At 27.7% G+C, this 18,650-nt stretch overlaps 3 protein-coding genes across 3 annotated transcripts; all 3 read right to left on the reverse strand.

The window, feature by feature from the left end:
• Positions 1 to 3,072: 3,072 nt before the first annotated feature.
• Positions 3,073 to 4,005, reverse strand: LOC145843021 (kelch-like protein 13). The gene has a single exon (XM_082950491.1). It carries the CDS (start codon positions 4,003 to 4,005, stop codon positions 3,073 to 3,075), a length of 933 nt encoding a protein of 310 aa, XP_082806617.1.
• Positions 4,006 to 12,736: 8,731 nt separating this feature from the next.
• LOC145841915 (amyloid beta precursor protein binding family B member 2-like) lies at positions 12,737 to 14,686 on the reverse strand. The gene has a single exon (XM_082949216.1). It carries the CDS (start codon positions 14,626 to 14,628, stop codon positions 13,234 to 13,236), a length of 1,395 nt encoding a protein of 464 aa, XP_082805342.1. The 5' UTR covers positions 14,629 to 14,686; the 3' UTR covers positions 12,737 to 13,233.
• A 1,429-nt stretch (positions 14,687 to 16,115) lies between these two features.
• On the reverse strand, positions 16,116 to 18,442 carry LOC145842252 (peroxisomal membrane protein 11B-like). Its single transcript, XM_082949672.1, has 3 exons — positions 18,363 to 18,442; positions 16,953 to 17,068; positions 16,116 to 16,823 (listed from the first exon to the last, which is right to left on the reverse strand). Exons 1-3 carry the CDS (start codon positions 18,416 to 18,418, stop codon positions 16,327 to 16,329), a joined length of 669 nt encoding a protein of 222 aa, XP_082805798.1. The 5' UTR covers positions 18,419 to 18,442; the 3' UTR covers positions 16,116 to 16,326.
• Between the last annotated feature and the right edge of the window lie 208 nt (positions 18,443 to 18,650).

The following is an 18,650-nucleotide window of genomic DNA, read 5'->3' on the forward strand; positions in this document are numbered from 1 at the left end:
TACATAATTATTATTGATTTTTAGTTTTACCAAAATAATTTGACTTAATTACTAATTAAACGTAATAAACAAAACTTAAATATCTTTTGAAAACTAAGAAAAGCAAATGAAATATTTTATTTACAGTAAGTTTAACGGTTTTTTTTTCTTTCTCAGTTGATTTCCTTAAAAGATTGAGACAACGGTTTTTTAATGGCTTCCAACCATTTTTAATTTAGTCAATTTTTCAAAAAATGTCAAATTTTTTAATCAAAAGAGGCAGACTACCTTCATTCCATTTTATATCCTTGCTTTAAAAATTTCTGAATTTTATAAAAGAAAAAAGTTTTTGCGCCAAATGGTTCAACATCAGTTGTGGACAAAATTTTTAACTTGTTCAAATTATTGTTCTGAAAATTCGTTTTGAATTTGGCTTTCTGACCACTAGTTTTAAACAATAAATTTTTAATGCATTTTTTGTTATTTTTAGTTGCAAGCCGACTATTTGTCATACAATTGTTTTTACAGCATTGTGCCTAAATACTATTTAGTTTCAAAAAAGAACGTTAGTATTGTTTTAAAATATCTACAGCTGCATAGATGAAAATAATGCAAAAACAATTGCAAAAACGATAAAGAAAACAAAATGCTTTGCGACTTTCGAATAAAAAGTAAATGTCCCCTCTATAACAAATGTTCGGTCGAAAACGTTATATACAAAGCAACAATAATCTCATCGAACGAATCAAAACACTATTAAGGTTCAACGGGTGGCGCATTAGAAATAATTGGTATAAACACATCAGTGACTTCAAAACTTACAGAGAAAACGGAAAAGCACTGTCAAAATATATCTGGATACTTAAAAATAAATGCATTAACTTTAAAATAGACTGGAAAACAATTGATCACTTTAGAAAGGCAAAAAACCCATCCAATATTTTTAGCACCTGTATACTTAAGAGAATTGAGATCGCCAAAGCTAATAGAAGATACTGTCTAATTAAACGATACAAACTTTGCAATTCTTGTCCACATTTCAAAAAAATACATTTCAAAACTTAAATCTTGTCCGTGATTAGTATTATGCATATTTTTATAAATATTTTTGTGTAGCTACTAAAAAAGTTTTTTAATTGCCCTAATTAAGTAATTGCCAAAATATTTTTTTTTTCATAAACAAAACTAACATATTAAAAAAAATCGTTAGCTACATCATAATTCAGAAAATCGTAATATGATGATTTTTAGCCTTGCATATATTAGTAGTTGATCCTCATTATTAATCACTTTTTTTAATTTTTATTAACTCATCAATATTATACTTTTTACTTAAAAAACTTTCAACAATATGCAGAAAACAAGAAAAAACAACTAGATTTTATTCTATTTTATTTTAATTTTTTCTACCTAATAATTACTAAACTACAACTCGATTTTAAAAATCACAAAAGTATTAGAATTTAAAATAGACTTTTTAGATTTTTACTTTTTTTAGTTACACAGCTCTTAATCTTAAAACAATTTAAATTGAAATGTCTAAACCATCTTACATATGTCATCTAAATATGTATGTTTATCAAAAACTAATTAATCTTACAAGCCTAATTTATCTAAAAATTACGATTACTAAATTGGTCACTAACTTTAAAATAATAAGTAAAGTTTTGTTTTTTGTTTAAACAAAATTTTAGTTTCATACCAATACCTTAAATAATCTCTTAAGTAACAACCAATTACCATGTCTTTTTTTTTTTTTGAATTTTAGTGATGAGCTCTTTGTGCAAAACATTGCTTGCGTAAAAATATTTTCGAAAAAATATAAGTTGTATTTATAAACATTTTAAAAATATACTTAAGCATAAAACTTACTTTAATTACTAAAAGTTCAAACTGTGAGCTAAAAAATAGTTTGTAAATTTTAGTGTTTTAAAGTTGTATATACATCTTAAAATATAGTTATAAAAATATAATAAAACATAAAATTAATAAAGACATTGTTATGTTTAAAACAAAAAAATCAAAATCATATTATTTTCGATAACTTCAACTTAACATGTCAAGTTAGCCTTTTGGCTTTTGCGGACAAAAGTATTTCAAACTCATCTAAACCATAAAATTTACTTAATTATCCATTGAATTTCGACAAAATACTGACTGATCTTTTCTAAATTGTAACCAATGTAAGTTTAGAGACTCCTGTATACCGTACCTAAGACCTTGTTAACATTTTTATCTCAAATTTTAGAAAATCTAGCGGAAGTTTTAAAATATAGTTTAGTGGGACTACAGTTTTACCTTTTGCAAGCCGAAACCCTTTTAAGTTTAGAAAACATTGGCGTTTTAATTGTTGGTGTTTAATATGTAAGGTAGTTTATATTATTTTTTACATTAATTTTACTTTAAACCAACCATAAAGTTTAAATAAATTTAAAAACATAACAATAAACTTTAACAAACAGCCATCTTATTTGTAAATTAGCTACCAGCATGTTATAAAAATCATATCAAAGTTAGGTTTTAATTCTATTATTTTATGTACTATAAAATAAAATTAGCAAACTATTTCAACATAATTTATTATAAATATTTACAACAGAATATTTACACAAATTTAACCAAATACAATTAAATATGTTTGACTGAACACTAAAAGCATTAATTCAATACAAGAATTGAAATATCCTGGTCATAGTTTTTGTTAGAACATCATAATTTAAAAAAATAAAATTTGCGGCATTTTAATAAAATGAGTAAAATAATCTGCTTTTAGACAATCACATGATTTTACATACCATTTTTCCTTATCTGTATCATAATATACAATTTTTGGTTCATCTTTTTTGTAGATGACAAGTTTATTTCCCAAAGAAATAGCTCTAACGGATCTAATCACACCTTCTTTAAACGGTACTGTAAAGGCAGTAAACTTGTTAGTCACTTTTTCAAATACTTCGCAATTTCTATACGTTCCAATTGCAAACAGTTTACTTTTAATCGCAACTAAGCTGTGATTTTCTTTATCATTAACCATGTCGGGCATAGATGACCATTTGTTGGCTTTGTGGTCGTATACCTCTACGGTATTTGATGTTACGTAGCTATCTGGACCCTCCATGCACATCCACTGGCGGTCCACATCAACCAGCCACCAGAAACTACGACTTTTCCTCCGTAATCAGTACAAGCTGCTCGGAATCTTGCTTGTTGTAAACTTGCAATTTCTTTTGTTTTACTGTTGGTGATATTGTACTGGATGCAAGAATCTAAAGCATCATAATTAATATTACCACCAATGATGTAGATGTTATCAACAAGAACACAGGCGCAAATCCTGTAACGATAATTTAAACCAACTCTTTTTTCCCAACACTTAGAGTTGCAAGAGTATTGTCTGATTTCCATGATTTTATTGCTAGAATTACTAACGATCATGTAAATATTACCTTTATAAAACGCTCCAAGAGCAACCCAATCATCTTCTTCCAGGATCTCGTTAATTTTAACAGGTTCACCTTTTATGAAAAGTTCACTGTTTTCTTGTTCTGGTTTTACATCTCCACAAAACAGAATATTAAGTAAGTTTTGATTGTTGCATCTTATTTCAAAGCTGTTGCTGGAATTCAAAAGTAGCTCGTTGTCAGAAAATACGTTTTCTAATACATATGTGCAATCCTCAACTATACTAATGGAAGAAACATTAATTAAAAGACTGTTCAAAGCATCTTTTGACAATAAAGGAAGTCGCACTGTTTGCAAGAGATCTTTTGCAAACTTGATTCTACTATTCAGGTCGTAGCTAATCCAATTGTCTACCGCATAAAATACTTCAAGTTCTGAAGTTATCTGCAGCTTGGAAGACTGAAGAATCAATTTAACATGGGCAAAGTCTAGTTCTAAAAAACTGGTAGTATCAACAACCATTAGAAAACATCTTTCTGCATAAGCCAAACTCGTTTGAGATAGATTATGTAAGTTGAAGACATCGGCGATTTTGTGGTAGAGTATATTGTTCTTAACAGTCATTTTGCTCTGCATAAAGTTGCAAGTATTAACTTTCAGTTTTTTGTTGAGAAATACCTTGCTTGTTTTAAGAATTGATAAAATTTCATTATCCTCTTGTGGAAAGTTAACTGAACGTAATTAAGCGTTTTAGAGCGTTTATAGAGGTTTAACCTTTTATTTAGTAAAATACAGTTAGTTATACAGTTTGTAGCTTATCAATTTAATTTATTTCTTTTTATATCCGAAAATGATAACTATTTTTTTAGATTATCTGCACAAAATGACAGCGCACGACGTTTGAAAGTCTGACAATTTAATTTCTAACAATTCTAATTTAAAAACCACATAGTCCCGGACAAGACAAAAGGTATCCAAGTGGTGTGCGACTCGATAACCGAAAGGTTTTTTCGTGCACCAGGTCCTAGGACCAAATATCTTGAGCGCTTTTCTTGTCGTTTAATAAACAATAATAATAATTTAAATAATTTTTAATAACTTTTAGAAATTTAATTTTGTTTGGGAAACTTCTGATAATGCCTATTTGATTGTTTTTATTTTCCTGACCAATATAAATAATATTGTAAAAATTTATTTTTTTGTAATTGAGTTATCATAACTTGAATCGTCGTCTAAGTATGAAATACTTATAGATAATAACTAATTTTTAATTTCATTTAGTTTATTACTTTTATAACCAGCAACTTTAATTTATGATTGAAATCTAAAATATATTTTATTTAAAAACAATGGAAATATTTTACTTGAATCCATAAATTCATTGAAAGTTTTGCAATCATAAGAACTTATATCACAAATATTTCCACAGCTCCTTCTACAAGTTTCAAGAAATTCAAGTGGTTTGCAATCATTTTTTTTACGCTCTTCTTTTATTCCATTAGTTTTGTTCTGATTATTTGCTGCTGGCATCATTGTAATACGTTTTGTAAACTAATTTATTTACGTGGCTAAAAATGTTTATTATATATTAAGTTGTAAAAATAGAGTAATCTAATAAAAATAATGTTATTAAATAATAAAATAAAATATGTAGTTAAAAAGTTTTAACTATTTCGAAAATACATAAGTTGTTAACATTTTTTGTTAGTTGTATACTTGATTACTCTACCAGAAAGTGTGTCTTCCAAGCAATAACATGTATGTAATCAACTATAAGTAATACTACTAAATAAACAATAGAAGCGACCTTTTGTTTTAACAAAGAGCACCTAAATGAGCACCTGTTTAAAACAGGCAATGCAGAAGGTTTTTTTTCCTTACTTAAAACCTAGTTTTAATAAAATTTATTTAAGCTTAAATTTCATTTCAGAAAAAGTTTAAATTTATAAAATAATTAGATAACCACACAAGTTAAAAAAAAAGTTTAAATGAACTTTGTAGGTAAAAATTTTTTCACTGCTACAAATGAATAATTAGTTTCTAATTAAAAACTAATTAATGTAATTTGAGAAGCTAAGTTTAATATTCTAGTTTTTTAGAAAAGCGGTTATGATGGACAAGGAAAAAAGTGTTTTGAACGCCAAAAAAAAAAAACAAGTAAACTTAAGAAACAATCAATAAAATTATAATCAAAACAATCAAAAAACTATCTAATTTAAACTAAGAAAATAATAATTAAACAAATTTTAATCTATTACTTAGTTTTATTTTATTTGATTAGTAATTTGTTGATTGTTTCTTAAGTTTACTTGTATAGTTGTTTGATCAATTAGTTTTGTGAATTTTTATATTTTTTCAAATGCCATGTTTAACTAATACTTTAAACTTTTAAATAAATCTATAGAAATAAACTCATTTAATTCATACTCGATATAAAAAATTCAAATCATACTTTTCAAATTTTAAAAACAGCTAGAAAAATGTTTAACTGTTAAAAAATGTTGTATAACTAATGATGTCAATGACCTCACGTCTTCAATTAAACTAGGGGTCGGAAAACTGCGAATCGTGAGGTACTTATCAACTTAAAACATGCTGTTTGTAAAATACCAAAGTAACAAGTTTTTGTAGTTTAAACTTATAATTATATTCTTGTTATGATAATATCTCTTTAGCTCTACTATTGCATGTTAAATTGAAGTTGGCTCGCGAACTGTAAAAGGCTGCTGACCTATGCTCTGAGTCTTTTATTTAAAAGTTAAGCGAAGGAATAAAAAGCTAATAAGTTTGAGAGTAAAAAGTTGTAGTTAAGATGTTAAAGAAATATTACAGTGAAATATAGATACCGTTTACCAAACTCATTTTAAATTTAATATTTTAAATTAAAAAGTATATATCTAAATACTACAAGTATCACTTAAAAATGTAAAACTTAGTTTTACCTCCTAAGAATGTTTCCGACTATATTTCTTACTAGTTTCAGCTAATGGATAGTTTAAAATAATTAGTAAAGTTACTAAACCTAGTATTACTATGTATTGAATTATCTTTATACAAGAAAACTATATGACCAACTTCAAAATTTTTAATATAGTAAGTGCAAAAAATTCATTTTATATAAATAATCAAGTATGTATACTAAAACCTTTTGAAAAATAAAACTACAGGGCTTGGTATTTAAAAATCACCAAGTTGGAAACTATATAAAACATTTTGTCCTAGACAATACGTTAAAAGGTATCCGTAGTGTACGACTTGATAACCGAAATGTTCCTCGTGCATCAGGCCCTAAGACGAAATATTTTGAGAGTTTTTTTTTCGTTTAATAAAAGAATATTCGTTTCGTAAGAATTTTTCGTTCAATGAGTCTTATTATACAATAATTACTCTTTACACTAGTGCGCTTTATTTTGTTTAATTTTATTTTATAACTATAGATACTTAAATTACTGCAGCCCGCAGAACTTTTTAATTGGAAGATTAGCCCCTAATTTAAAATAGGCTACCGACCCTGGCATAGCCAAAACATATTCAAGTGTCAATTTTAAGATTAAAACAAGCAAAAGTGTGTACTGCTTTGTTTTGACATTCCTGAAATAGAGATTTAATAAAGAATAAGTTCAGCTCATCTTAACTTTGTGAGTTAACAAAATAGTCTTAAATGATACTATTTTTAATTTCATATAGAACTAAGTATATTTTCTAATTTCAAAGTTTGAATACTCGATTATATTTTATTTTTGTAGTTGGATCTAACAACTCTTGCTAACCTGAAACCTTTAACAATTTCGGTCGTTTTTTTCTTAAGAATAGCAGAAGACTTATGATTTAATACATTTTAATTAACTTGACTTAATTTTTATTATTTAGTAAGGTTTATCTTTTAGTTAAAACTTCTTATTGATTATGAGTTGTAGGTCTATTTACAAGTAACTGTTCACTTTGGTAAAGTTACGCGTGCTTTCTTTTTAATACTTAAATCTATAAAAAAATAAACCTTTTTTAATACTAGTTTACTGAATTGCAAAAAAGTTAAACACATTCTAAATAAGTTCATGTCCTAAACAAGACTTTAAAAGATATCCAAGTGGTGTGCGATTCGGTAACCGTGAAGTTCTTGGTGCACCAGGTCTTAAGGAGAAATATTTTGATCTCTGTTTAACTAAACGGCAAAGAACAAGCTCTTTTTTAATCCTTTTTTTCAGTTTTTTTTAAACTTCTTGTGAATTCTGAAATACTCACAAGCTTTTACTATACATAGAAAACATTCCTGAAGGTTTTGACAACAAGTTTAAAAAAAGTTAACGGTAGAATAATTTATACAAATCAATAAGTAAACTTTGTTGTCAAAATTTGTTTTTGCCTTTATAATCATATTTAGTAAAAATCTTAATAGTTATTATTTTACCAAGTTTTATTTATTTTTGAAAAATAATAGTTTATAAGAATTACTTTTTTTTTTAATTTAAGTTTTCATCAACTACTTCAGTGCTTCTGAAATGGGGTTCCGCGAAGCCTTTCGAAATTTAAAAAAGAAATTTAAAAAAAAAAAAAAAACATTAATCATAAAACTTCAAAAAAAAAAATGGAACACATAAAATGGAAAACATATATAATTATAGCATTCATTGATCTTCTTAGTGTTTATCTAGCGGTAGGACTTTTAATGGGTTTTCATTATTGATAGGTGTCCTAGTTGCGCAAATTTTTTGAAGATGATGTTTTTTTGGCCAGGCTAGCTTATCTCACCGATATTTTTAAAGAATTGAACGCTTTGAACTTAAGCATGCAAGGGAAGCGAAATTCCATTTTTGTCATGACAGACAAGATTGAAGCGTTTAAAAATAGAATTAACTTTTGGAAGAAAAAGTTTAGCAACGGTAATTTTGCGATGTTTCACCGGTTTGATGAAGCCCATGAAAAATGCCTAGAATTTAACTTCTCTGACGAAATATACAACCACCTTGATCTTTTGTCTATAAAATTTCAACATTATTTTGCTGAAGATGTTCGCATCGGAAATTTATGGAATTTGAATCCTTTTATGTGTGATATTACTTCAGAAGAAGTGAATCTTCCTACAGATACAAAAAACGAGTTGCTGCAACTATCTGAGTATAGCAATTTAAAATTGAGTTTCAAAGGGAAGGAGCTTTTAGATTTTTGGATATGTGCAATTTCAGAGTACCCCGTCTTAGCAAAGCGTGCAGTGAAATTTCTTTTACCATTCGAAACCACTTATCTTTCCGAGTCCGGCTTTTAGCATGTAACAAACATTAAAACGAAGCAAAAGAACTGTATGCTGACTCCAACCTTATTTGCCTGTCTCCGTCTCAGTCTATCCAAAATCCAGCCGCGCATTGACATGCTTGTTGCTAAGAGACAAGTTCAAGTTTCGCACTAAATGTTTTTATTTATTTTTCGTTAGGCATCTTACCCGTTTATTACATTAATCTGTGAATTCGATTAGGTTCATGTTCATTTCGTTGTTGTTTGTAGCTCTCATTTTTTTTTATTATGCAAGGAAAGATTTTTATGACGTTGCGATTAATCATGTTTGTTTTCGTTTATTTATTATAGAATCATAAAACACCTATTGCCTCTGGCGCACTTTGAGTTTGACTCGACTTAATACTACAGTGCTTCCTCGCTAATCCGGCCAAGTTGGGCAAGATTTTTTCGAAAATACGGCCGGATTTGCCTTTGGCCGGATAAGAACAAAATATCGCTTTTTTACAAATTATCTACCTTAGTTATATTATGAATGTATATAACAAAACGTACTATAAAATTTCTGTTTCTAAAAAACTACACTGTTAACACTTTAACTAATTTAAGATTTTTTTTTTGAAAAAAGAAAGAATGGAAGATTTTTTTACAGTGTTTTCTCGTTTCTTAGCAGAAAACTTGTTTTCTTTTGTTAGTTGAACGCGTTTTCGTTTTTTTGCTGTCTTATCCATTTTTTAACCAGATATGTTGATTGTAGTATATTAAAGTGTAACTTGCTTAGCAAAGACAGAAAAATTGCAAATGAATAATAAACAAGTTTGTTGCAACTGAGCAGGAAAAGTATGAAAAAAAACTTAAGATTATACAAATGATACTTTATTATGACGTAACATTATATTGCTTGCATACTTATAAAACGTAAATTGAATACTTTTTCGAAGTAAAATGAAATTAAACGTCAAAAACGCTAAAGTAAATAAGTCGACTTCTCGACTAAAAATGGCCGGATTAGCGAGGAACCGGATTAGCGAGGACCGGATTAGCGAGGAAGCACTGTATTACAATTGGTATAATTTTAACAATGGTAAAGTTTTGCTAAAAAATTTGTTTTTCACTGAAATTCTTTTGTTGTTAGCTGGAAATAATATATTAAACATTTTATGTAAAATTATATTAGGGGTTCCGCGGAAAAGTTTAACTTTGGAAAAGGGTTCCGCCACTAGAAAAAGGTTCAGAAGCACTGAACTACTTATTTAGTTTTTATTAATAACTATATTATTTATGCTTAACAAAGTTTTTAAAATATCAGACGAGTTTAAACAAAAAAAAAACACGTAGCTTTTTATGTGATTACCACAAAAAATTATAAAAACAGATTTCATGTATTTATTTACATTTAATAGAGAATTAAGATAAAAGTAAATAATATAACTTAAAATTTTTTATCAAAACTTATTTAACTTTTTTTTTGGTAATTTACTGAAAAAATCTTAACTGTAAAACGTTTTATATATACCATTTAAAGCAAAATGTAAGGTTCAAAATAAAAATAACAATTGTTATATTTAGCTTATTGTTACAATCTCCAAATTTTTAGATTGAAAATGAATTCTGTTTTTTATTTGTTATTCTATTTTTACGTTACATTTTGCGATAAAATACTAAAGCCTTTTTAAGTGGTCTCAGTGAAAACTGACTCAGTTAATATGTTTTTAAATATATGTATACAAGTTCACATATACCAACTTAACGTCATGGACAGGACAATAAAGTATATCCGTGGTGTATGACTCAATAATCTAAAGGTTTTCTTTGTAAGTAATCTTTACCGAAATAGTAAGTTCTTTAAGTTAATTTTGTTTGAAACAAGTATTATAAAAACTCTCCTTAAACTATTTATCCTGTAAAAAAAAGAAAGCGTTATGAAAATTTAGTTAAACTTATAAATTCTTAACGTTGTAAAAGTTTTGAAGAAAAAAATTATAATTTTTAATTTCTACTACGACGTTTTTGTTTTTTCAACTAACAATTAGATCTTCTTTTCGTAAAACAAGACTTTTGTATGACCTATATGTATTAATTTGTTTTACACTGCACAAAATAGCAACTATAAAGCTATACAACTGTTTAATTGACAGACAGTAGTAAGTTTTGAGAAACTTTATGTAATGTTGGCAAAAATTTGTTGCAGTAAAATGAATGCATAACTCATGTAAAACCTTAGAATTTAATTAAAAATTTTTGATACTTTTTAATAAAGGTGCTAGTGAAGCTATACTAGGATAGTAGAGTATCAAAATATAACTTTCCTGAACTTTTGAATAATAAAAAATGTTTTTATTTTGTATAAAATTTAGAAAATAAGCCGTATTCACTATATGAGCTTGTTAAGTCAAAAGCAAACTGATATTTTTTTAACTTTTCTTGTAAAATATCTCTAAAAGCTGAATATCAAACCAATATATTTTAGATCTAAATTCCTAATTGGAATTTTTACCGTAAAAATCGATTATAACTAAATCGGAGATTTCACAGTTGAATTACTTTCAACAACAAACCTGTCTCTTATAGCCAGTAGAAGTTTTTTATCTAAAACAAACTGACCTTAAAGGCTTTTGTTCGCCGAAACAGAAAATATTTAGTAGGTTACTTCATTATTAAAAAAGTTTCAAGTTACAACTGTTGACATAGATAGTGTTAAAATAATTATATAAAAATAAGTACTTTAAAGTAGTTAAATTCTACAAAAAAAAGTTTATGTTTAGTTTTCAAGTTGAATTAAATAAAACAATTATTAATTATATTCTTTAGATAAACTTGAAACTATTATGTAGGACATGTAATAAATATTTTACGTAGAGTCTTAAACTAAGATAAAAACATTAAAAAATAAACATTTACTTTTTTGTTAACTTCAACATTAATTAGAGTTAAGGTTTTATATGTATAAGTTAATAAAACTTGAACTATATTAACTTTAAAATATTTGTGAAAACCTTAAAAACCGACATAAAAAATTTAGGTACACACATGAAAAACTTATAAAAACAATTATTCCGAAAAAAAAATCCTCTCATAAACCAAAAAGTATGATTTCAAGAATTAAAATACTACAATAAAAAAACCTTTCAGTTGTAAATAATGGAAAACTATAACTTTGCAAAACAGGTGCTAAATACGTTTCAAATCTTTACTAAAAAAAAATCGAAGTGTTGTTAATTATTCATGTTTGAGACATGTTTTGTATACGTTTATACAAAGATTAGCTTACAAAGAATGTTAAGACTTTTGTTATAATGATGTGGCAGTTATAATTTTTTTTTTGAATTAGCACTCTTTTAAATAAAACTTAGTTTTACCTGACCATGAAGAAAGGTAAGCTGTGGTAAACAATTCAAAAACTAAAAAACATATATTAGATTAAAGAAAAAGTTTTTGTTTAGTGAAAATTTTATTTAATTTTAACACATGACAACACATTTGATGAAATAAAACATAATCATATTTATATAAATACTTAGTTATGAATTTATATGTGTAAATGATTCTAAAATATCAAAATATGTAAATTTACGATCAATTTGCCGAACTTGAAGCAATTACTAATAAATATTAACGTTAATAAAATTATTATTTTCTATTATTAATCTATAAAAATAGGTATTTTTAAAACAAAGAGAACAAAGGTAATAGTCATTTTATCAAAAAGAAATTAGCTATTTTGCATTTAACTGAACATATTGTAAAACAATACATTTTTGATTTTGTTGACTAAACTGCAATAAAATTAACTTACATATTAATAGAAATTAATATAGAGTTAATCATAAAGTAATTAATCTAGTTTTTGTGCATCATATTAAACAAAACAAGCAAATTAAGAATGTTACAATAAAGTATTACAAAAAATTTTTTAAATCAAGTTATTTTTTTTGTTGGTTTATAAAAACTTCTAGCATTTTTACAAATCAGATTTTGTGATAAATGAGAAACTAAAGTTTTCATACTGTTTAGATGATTTAAACTAAAACAATAAAATAATCAAATAAATAAAATATTTCAAATTTAAACAACAATTCGTTAAAAAATGTAAATTTATTTTGCAAAAACATTTAAATAATTTTTTTAACACTAAGTATAAATCAATAAATAATCATGTAATAATTTTCGTGCAAATTTAACTTAGTTCTATTTTACTCTTAGCTGGCACCAACAAAAATATAAGTTGAAAAAAATAAAAACAACAATAGCTAATCATAAACGATTTGAAAAAGCACCAAATAAAATTCAGTTATGATTCGTAATTTACAATTGGCTTGTTCAAAAGGCAACAAAAATATATGGAAGAAAAAATAGCTTTGTGTTAATTCAGCAAGTGATGTATCAAGTGGTGATTTCTACATAAAAGCGACTATTAAAAAAAAAAAAAGTCTATAAAAATGTAACTTTATATGAAAAACAAAATAATTAAAAGCAGATTGACATGTGAACTTTCGGCTAAAACACAAAAGCTTTACACCTTTGACAAAAGAATTTACTTACTTAAAAATCCAGATGCCAAAATCAGCTTCTAAAAAAACCGTAAAAAAAATAAATAGCTCCAAACTTTACAACAAAACTTGATCACTTGTTGCCGTGAGACTTGTTCGACAGGCTCCTCTGAACGGACTTTGTGCTGGAGAACATGCTCGACACCAGCTTCTTCAGCGACCACCTCCTCGTCACTCCCTGCTGGTCCTTCTGAGGCCCTTCGACTCGCTGCTTGTCGGCGGAGTCCACCGCCTTCTGGTACCTGATGCAGCACGCCTCCTGAACGGCCAGGCACAATTTGTACGCGTTGGGTTCGCACCGAACCACGTGACAAACGCCTTTCGTTCCTACCACGCAGATGAACGCGAACACCGCGGGGTCGTCGCCCAGCCCCATGAACGAGATGCACCTGATTCGACAGTGAGCCGCTTTGCAGCCGTCTGATTGGATGGTGACCGACGCGTTGTTCACAGACAAAACTGAAGGCAGCGCGGTGCTGTTTTTAGTAACATTTGTTATGGCCTTTTTCAAAACGTCCATTCCCGTAAAGCTCTCCACTTTGGTGCAGCCCAGATAGGAAACTTCAAAGTCTTTGGTGTCCAGCACGGGCCTGGGAATGGGCGTAGCCAGCGCTAGGCTCTTCTTCTTCAGCTGGTCGTTCTTGGAGTGCTTGGAGAGCCTGGTGCATGCAAAGTGCAGCTGCTCTGCGATGGTCGGCCCGCAGTCGTCGCACTGAAACACGTGGCACTTGTAAGCCCTGCTGCGCTCGTCCTTGGCAGCAAAGGCGAACTCCGAGTTGTCGTTGCAGCCCACTCCCCACACCCTGATGTGCTTGATCAGCTGGGAGTGAAGCTCCACGTGGGTCAGCGGGTCCAGCAACTTCAAATGTTCCGCTTCGATGGACAGCAGCATGTCTTTGCCCTCACCCCAGCTCCCCACCCCGTCCTGCAGCTGCCTGTGCTGCCTGCTCGACAGTCTTCTGATGCACGCCTCCACGTTGCTGCTGTTCGCCTCAGGGTCGCCCGAAACGTACTGCACGGGCAGCCAGCCTTTTGATTGGACGAGAAAGTGGCTGGTGGGCCTGTCGCAGGAAGCTGCGTAGTCCGAGCTCGGGCAGTCGGTGCTGTTGTGGCGGCTTATTTGCAATGAAGCGTACGCCAGCGCCGCGTCCTCGAAATCCGCCAGGCTGGAATCGAGAAGGTCGGAGGTGGAGGAGGAGGTGGAGAGCCTGGAGGACTCGTAGAAGGAGAAGCTCTTCTGCTCGCTCACCGGACTGCTGATCTCCGCCTCTTCGAACGACTTGATAATCGACGTGCTTACGTCGTGCCAGTCTTTTTCGAGGCTCTTGTCTCTTTTGAAGAAGACGTTTTCGTCCGTGAAGTCGCTGTCGAAATTCGAACTTTCCATTGAGGTGTTTGCGTTGGACGCCTTGCTGATGTTTAAAGATTTGTTCAGATCCAACTCTTCATTTGATGCTGTGCTACTCATGGTTGTTGTTTATGTACTTTTTTCTACTTCAAAAATAAACATGTTTTTTATAATAAATTAAAACCTGTAAAAATATTATTATGTATTTGTTATAAAACAAAGTTAATACTTGTAAACATAATTGCATATGTAAAAATAAACATAATCTCATTTTTTAAACTAATAAAATTATAAATTACAGTTACTATTTATTTGTTATACACAACTTTAAATTATTTCTATAAGGCAAAATTCAAACTTTAGAACTCAATTTGCATAGTTTTGTTCTTAAAAAAAATATTTTTGTAAAAACAAATCAATATAAAAAAAATTATTAAAAAACAAACCAAAATATTATCATCAAAAAATTACCAAAAATTTTAGTATTTTTGAAATATATTAAATCTAATCCAACTAAATTAAAATATGACAAATTTTTAAAAGTCATGAAATCTAGTTAATGATAATAACTTTTTCATTTTAACTTTATACTTAAACAGCTGCAGTCTTCCAAAAACTAATAAAAAAGTAAATGCAATACACAGAGCATTTATTTTAAACTATCTTATTTTTCTATATAACATATTAGAACAAAACTTTTTAGTGTTTCAAACATCACACAATTAAGGTGTGCCTCGATAATGAAAATTAAATGAAGATGCATCAATAATTGTTGATGTCAATTTTAGATTTATATTTTTATTAATAGTATGCCTTTTAGCTAAATAAATGCGCATTGAAGATCTCAGAAAAATGTGAAATACATTTCTAATTAAATAAAAAATAATTAACTTAAATATATTTCTAAACTAATATAATTAGTAAAATAGCACTTAATAATTAAATAAAACTCAATTATATCCTTAAACTAAATTTAACTTCTCAAAATTACATAAATGTATATGTTAATTTGACCTTAAAACAAGCTAGTATTAACTGAAAACTATTTTAGCAACATTATAAAAACTCTTTTATTTAAAACATAAACATTCATTTAACATAGATTTGTTCCTATTAAATTTAACAATAAAATGCACTAGATATGTTTGACATACTAAACAAAAAATAAAATATAATATTAAACAATAAGAAATGTTTGTATAAAGTTCAAATATTCCTTAAATTGTTTTTTTTAAACCTTTGGGAATGCTTAGAAATTTAATAACACTCAGTATGCTAATTTCAAAGAAACTTGATTTTTAAAAACAGATAAATGGTCATAAAAATGAGCAGAATGACAGGTAATGATTATGATAATTTAAATTTTTTTTTTTTAATCGAACATTGGAAATTAGTTTACAGTATTCATTACACCTACTTAAAATAATACAATAACACTTGTAAACTAAATAGCTACATACTAATATTACAGTTAAAAACTTTAAAAATTATCAACAACAATTAATTTCAACTAAAATTATAACATACAAATGTTAAATTAAAACTTCACATATAAATTTTTTGATAGCTTGCTGAAAGTAACCACTTTTTATAAAAACAATATTTTTTATATATATAAACTAAATTACTATGTACAGTTTAAATCTTACCAATATAAACTAAAATTGTTTTTGTAATGTTTTTTAACTTAAAAGTATTAATTAAAGTTTTAGTGTAAACAAGATACTACAATTAAAGATACAACAACTAAATATTAAATTAAATTAAATGATACTGCAAGTTTCTAGGTAGTTATTTAATTCATTTGTTCTTTAAAAATCAAGGCTTGGGTTTAAACTCAGGATGCAGCATTTGATATACACCAATGAGCGACGACATCAGTCCACAAAATCCCAAAACACCATCATTTGACTTTATCTTGCCCAACTTGCTCAAAGGTAGGGGCAGATCAAACAAGTTCCTCAGCAAGTCTACGGCAGGAGCAGGATTATTTCTTACAGCTTCGTACAGAAGTGGTGCGCTGAAAGTGCGGTTGTCCTTGCCTTGCAAACGTTCCATGTTCTTTTTCATCAAGTAACAGTTCTTCCAGATGCCCAAAACAATTGAAAAGTTGAACAACCTTGCAGAAGTCATTTCCCATTCTTTATTGATACAAATAAGACCTACTTTTCCCATCCATAAGTAGTGGTCTACTACCATGTAGCTCAACTGGTTAATATAGAATGTGGTGACAATCACCTGCAGCGTTTTATCAGGAATGTGGATACTTTTTAATGCTGAATCAAGTGAGTGAACCGAACGTCCTAAGCGTAAAACTGTAAGAATGTATAATAATAGTAATTTGTGATTTTTTACAAATTATAACTAGCTACAATTGAAAAATAAAACGAACTTTATACAAACGAAGTAAAATTTCTACATAAAACAATTCAACTGAAACTCACGTTTTCTACCAAGGCCAGAATGAGCTTCCAGCTTTTTTAATTTTTCCAAAGTTTTTTCATCAGTCCCATGATTTCTCAGAACCCAGCCTATGAACTTGCACGCAAACTGAGTTGTTCTGAATTTAAAAGAAAAATGTTAAACTTGTAAGAACGAAATCTTGCTTATTTTATACAATACTGCTTATATAATTTTCAAAGTTTAATTAAGCAATTACCACTAATACCTACAACATGAGACATTTAGTTTTGTAAAAAAATTATAAAGTTTGATACAATAAAATAGTTTTTTTTGAACATTGATAAATTATTTAAAAAATATACTTAACTTGTAAGGCATATTTATTTATAAATAAGTATACTTACAATATTTTTATCTCATTAAAAGTTATTACAAATAGCTAAGAATTAAGTTTAAAAGACTGCAGTAATTAATAACAAAAATTAAACAAAAAATAATTAGATAGTTCTTTGTTTATCTTTATCTTTTAATAGTATTATTGAATTAGTATATTTTAAATTCACTAACAAAAACTTATCTTTAATTAATTTAGTACATTTGTACTAGTAAATTTTATATAAAAAATTCTTAAAAATAGAAAATTATAAATAATCTAATATTTAATTTTTAAATAAATGTTTAACTATAACTAACAAAAATATCCAACTTTCAAGTGAGAGCTATCAACTTTTCAAAAAATAAATTCTTACATTAAAAAACTTAAAATTTTCTTTAGAATAAAATAAACAGTTTAAAGAATTTTAATTTAAAATTTTTATAGAAAATAGAACTTAAACCAAGTTGTTTTTTTTTAATAACCTTTTTAAGCCTTACAAATCTATTTAGCTGCAAAACATCTGGTAGCTATAATAATTACCTACAAAATCACTAGTAAAATACAATTTTATAATTTTGCAGTGATTAGAGAGGAAAATTACAAAGTATTTTATTAAATTAGATACTATATTTTAAGTCATTTAATCTTATAAATTCAAACAAGCTAAGTCTAATAAAAAATAAAAACAAATGTTTTCGTATACAAATACGTTATTAGACTGACAACGTTTCACTGCTTATTAAATATAAACAGCTCTACAGAATCATACATACTCAGTGTGAAACAGTTTATTTTTTTTGGGCAGCAAAATATTGTCAGTCAAACTTAGATTTTATAAATTTTTAGACTTATAAATAATAAACAAAAACAATAAACTTAACTTTATGCTTAGTTGCTTAAAAAAAGTAAACAAAGTCTGAATTTTTATAAAAATAACTTAATTCATTTTGTATTGTTAGTACAGAATATCTTTTTTCGAAATCTTTTAGCATCAAATCATCTTATACTAATATAAGAAAACAAAAAAATCTTAAATTTGTAGTCTTTAAGAACAATTTAATCTAATCAAACAAACCTATAAATTTTATCTCTACCAACACTTTTATTAGTGAAAGCAATGTAGGAATCCATTTTTACTTAAACTTAGTTTTTACTGCTAGATAAAATATTTAAAAGTTGGGTTAGACAAAAAATAAATAAGATAAACTACTTTAGATTGTATACAATTGTAAACGAAACTGTTAACTAATTTAAGTTATACTTTTAGTTATTAACTCATACTATAGGATTAAAATTTAAAAAAAAAATAGTATACAAAAAAAACATAAATTTGTGTACATGACTACAGTTTTAAACCAGTTTG

This window comes from Thalia democratica, chromosome 8 (assembly GCF_965202585.1).
Source record: "Thalia democratica chromosome 8, ktThaDemo2.hap1.1, whole genome shotgun sequence".
NCBI lineage: Eukaryota > Metazoa > Chordata > Thaliacea > Salpida > Salpidae > Thalia > Thalia democratica.

What these genes read in the sequence shown, in the direction of transcription:
- LOC145843021 (XM_082950491.1), bottom strand. Translation starts at nt 4,005, where the DNA reads ATGACTGTTAAGAACAATATACTCTACCACAAAATCGCCGATGTCTTC.
- LOC145841915 (XM_082949216.1), bottom strand. Translation starts at nt 14,628, where the DNA reads ATGAGTAGCACAGCATCAAATGAAGAGTTGGATCTGAACAAATCTTTA.
- LOC145842252 (XM_082949672.1), bottom strand. Translation starts at nt 18,418, where the DNA reads ATGGATTCCTACATTGCTTTCACTAATAAAAGTGTTGGTAGAGATAAA. An exon ending in GGTAGAGATAAAATTTATAG is followed by an intron (nt 17,069 to 18,362) that starts GTTTGTTTGATT and finishes TTTTAAATTCAG; the next exon opens with AACAACTCAGTTTGCGTGCA. An exon ending in TTCTGGCCTTGGTAGAAAAC is followed by an intron (nt 16,824 to 16,952) that starts GTGAGTTTCAGT and finishes ACATTCTTACAG; the next exon opens with TTTTACGCTTAGGACGTTCG.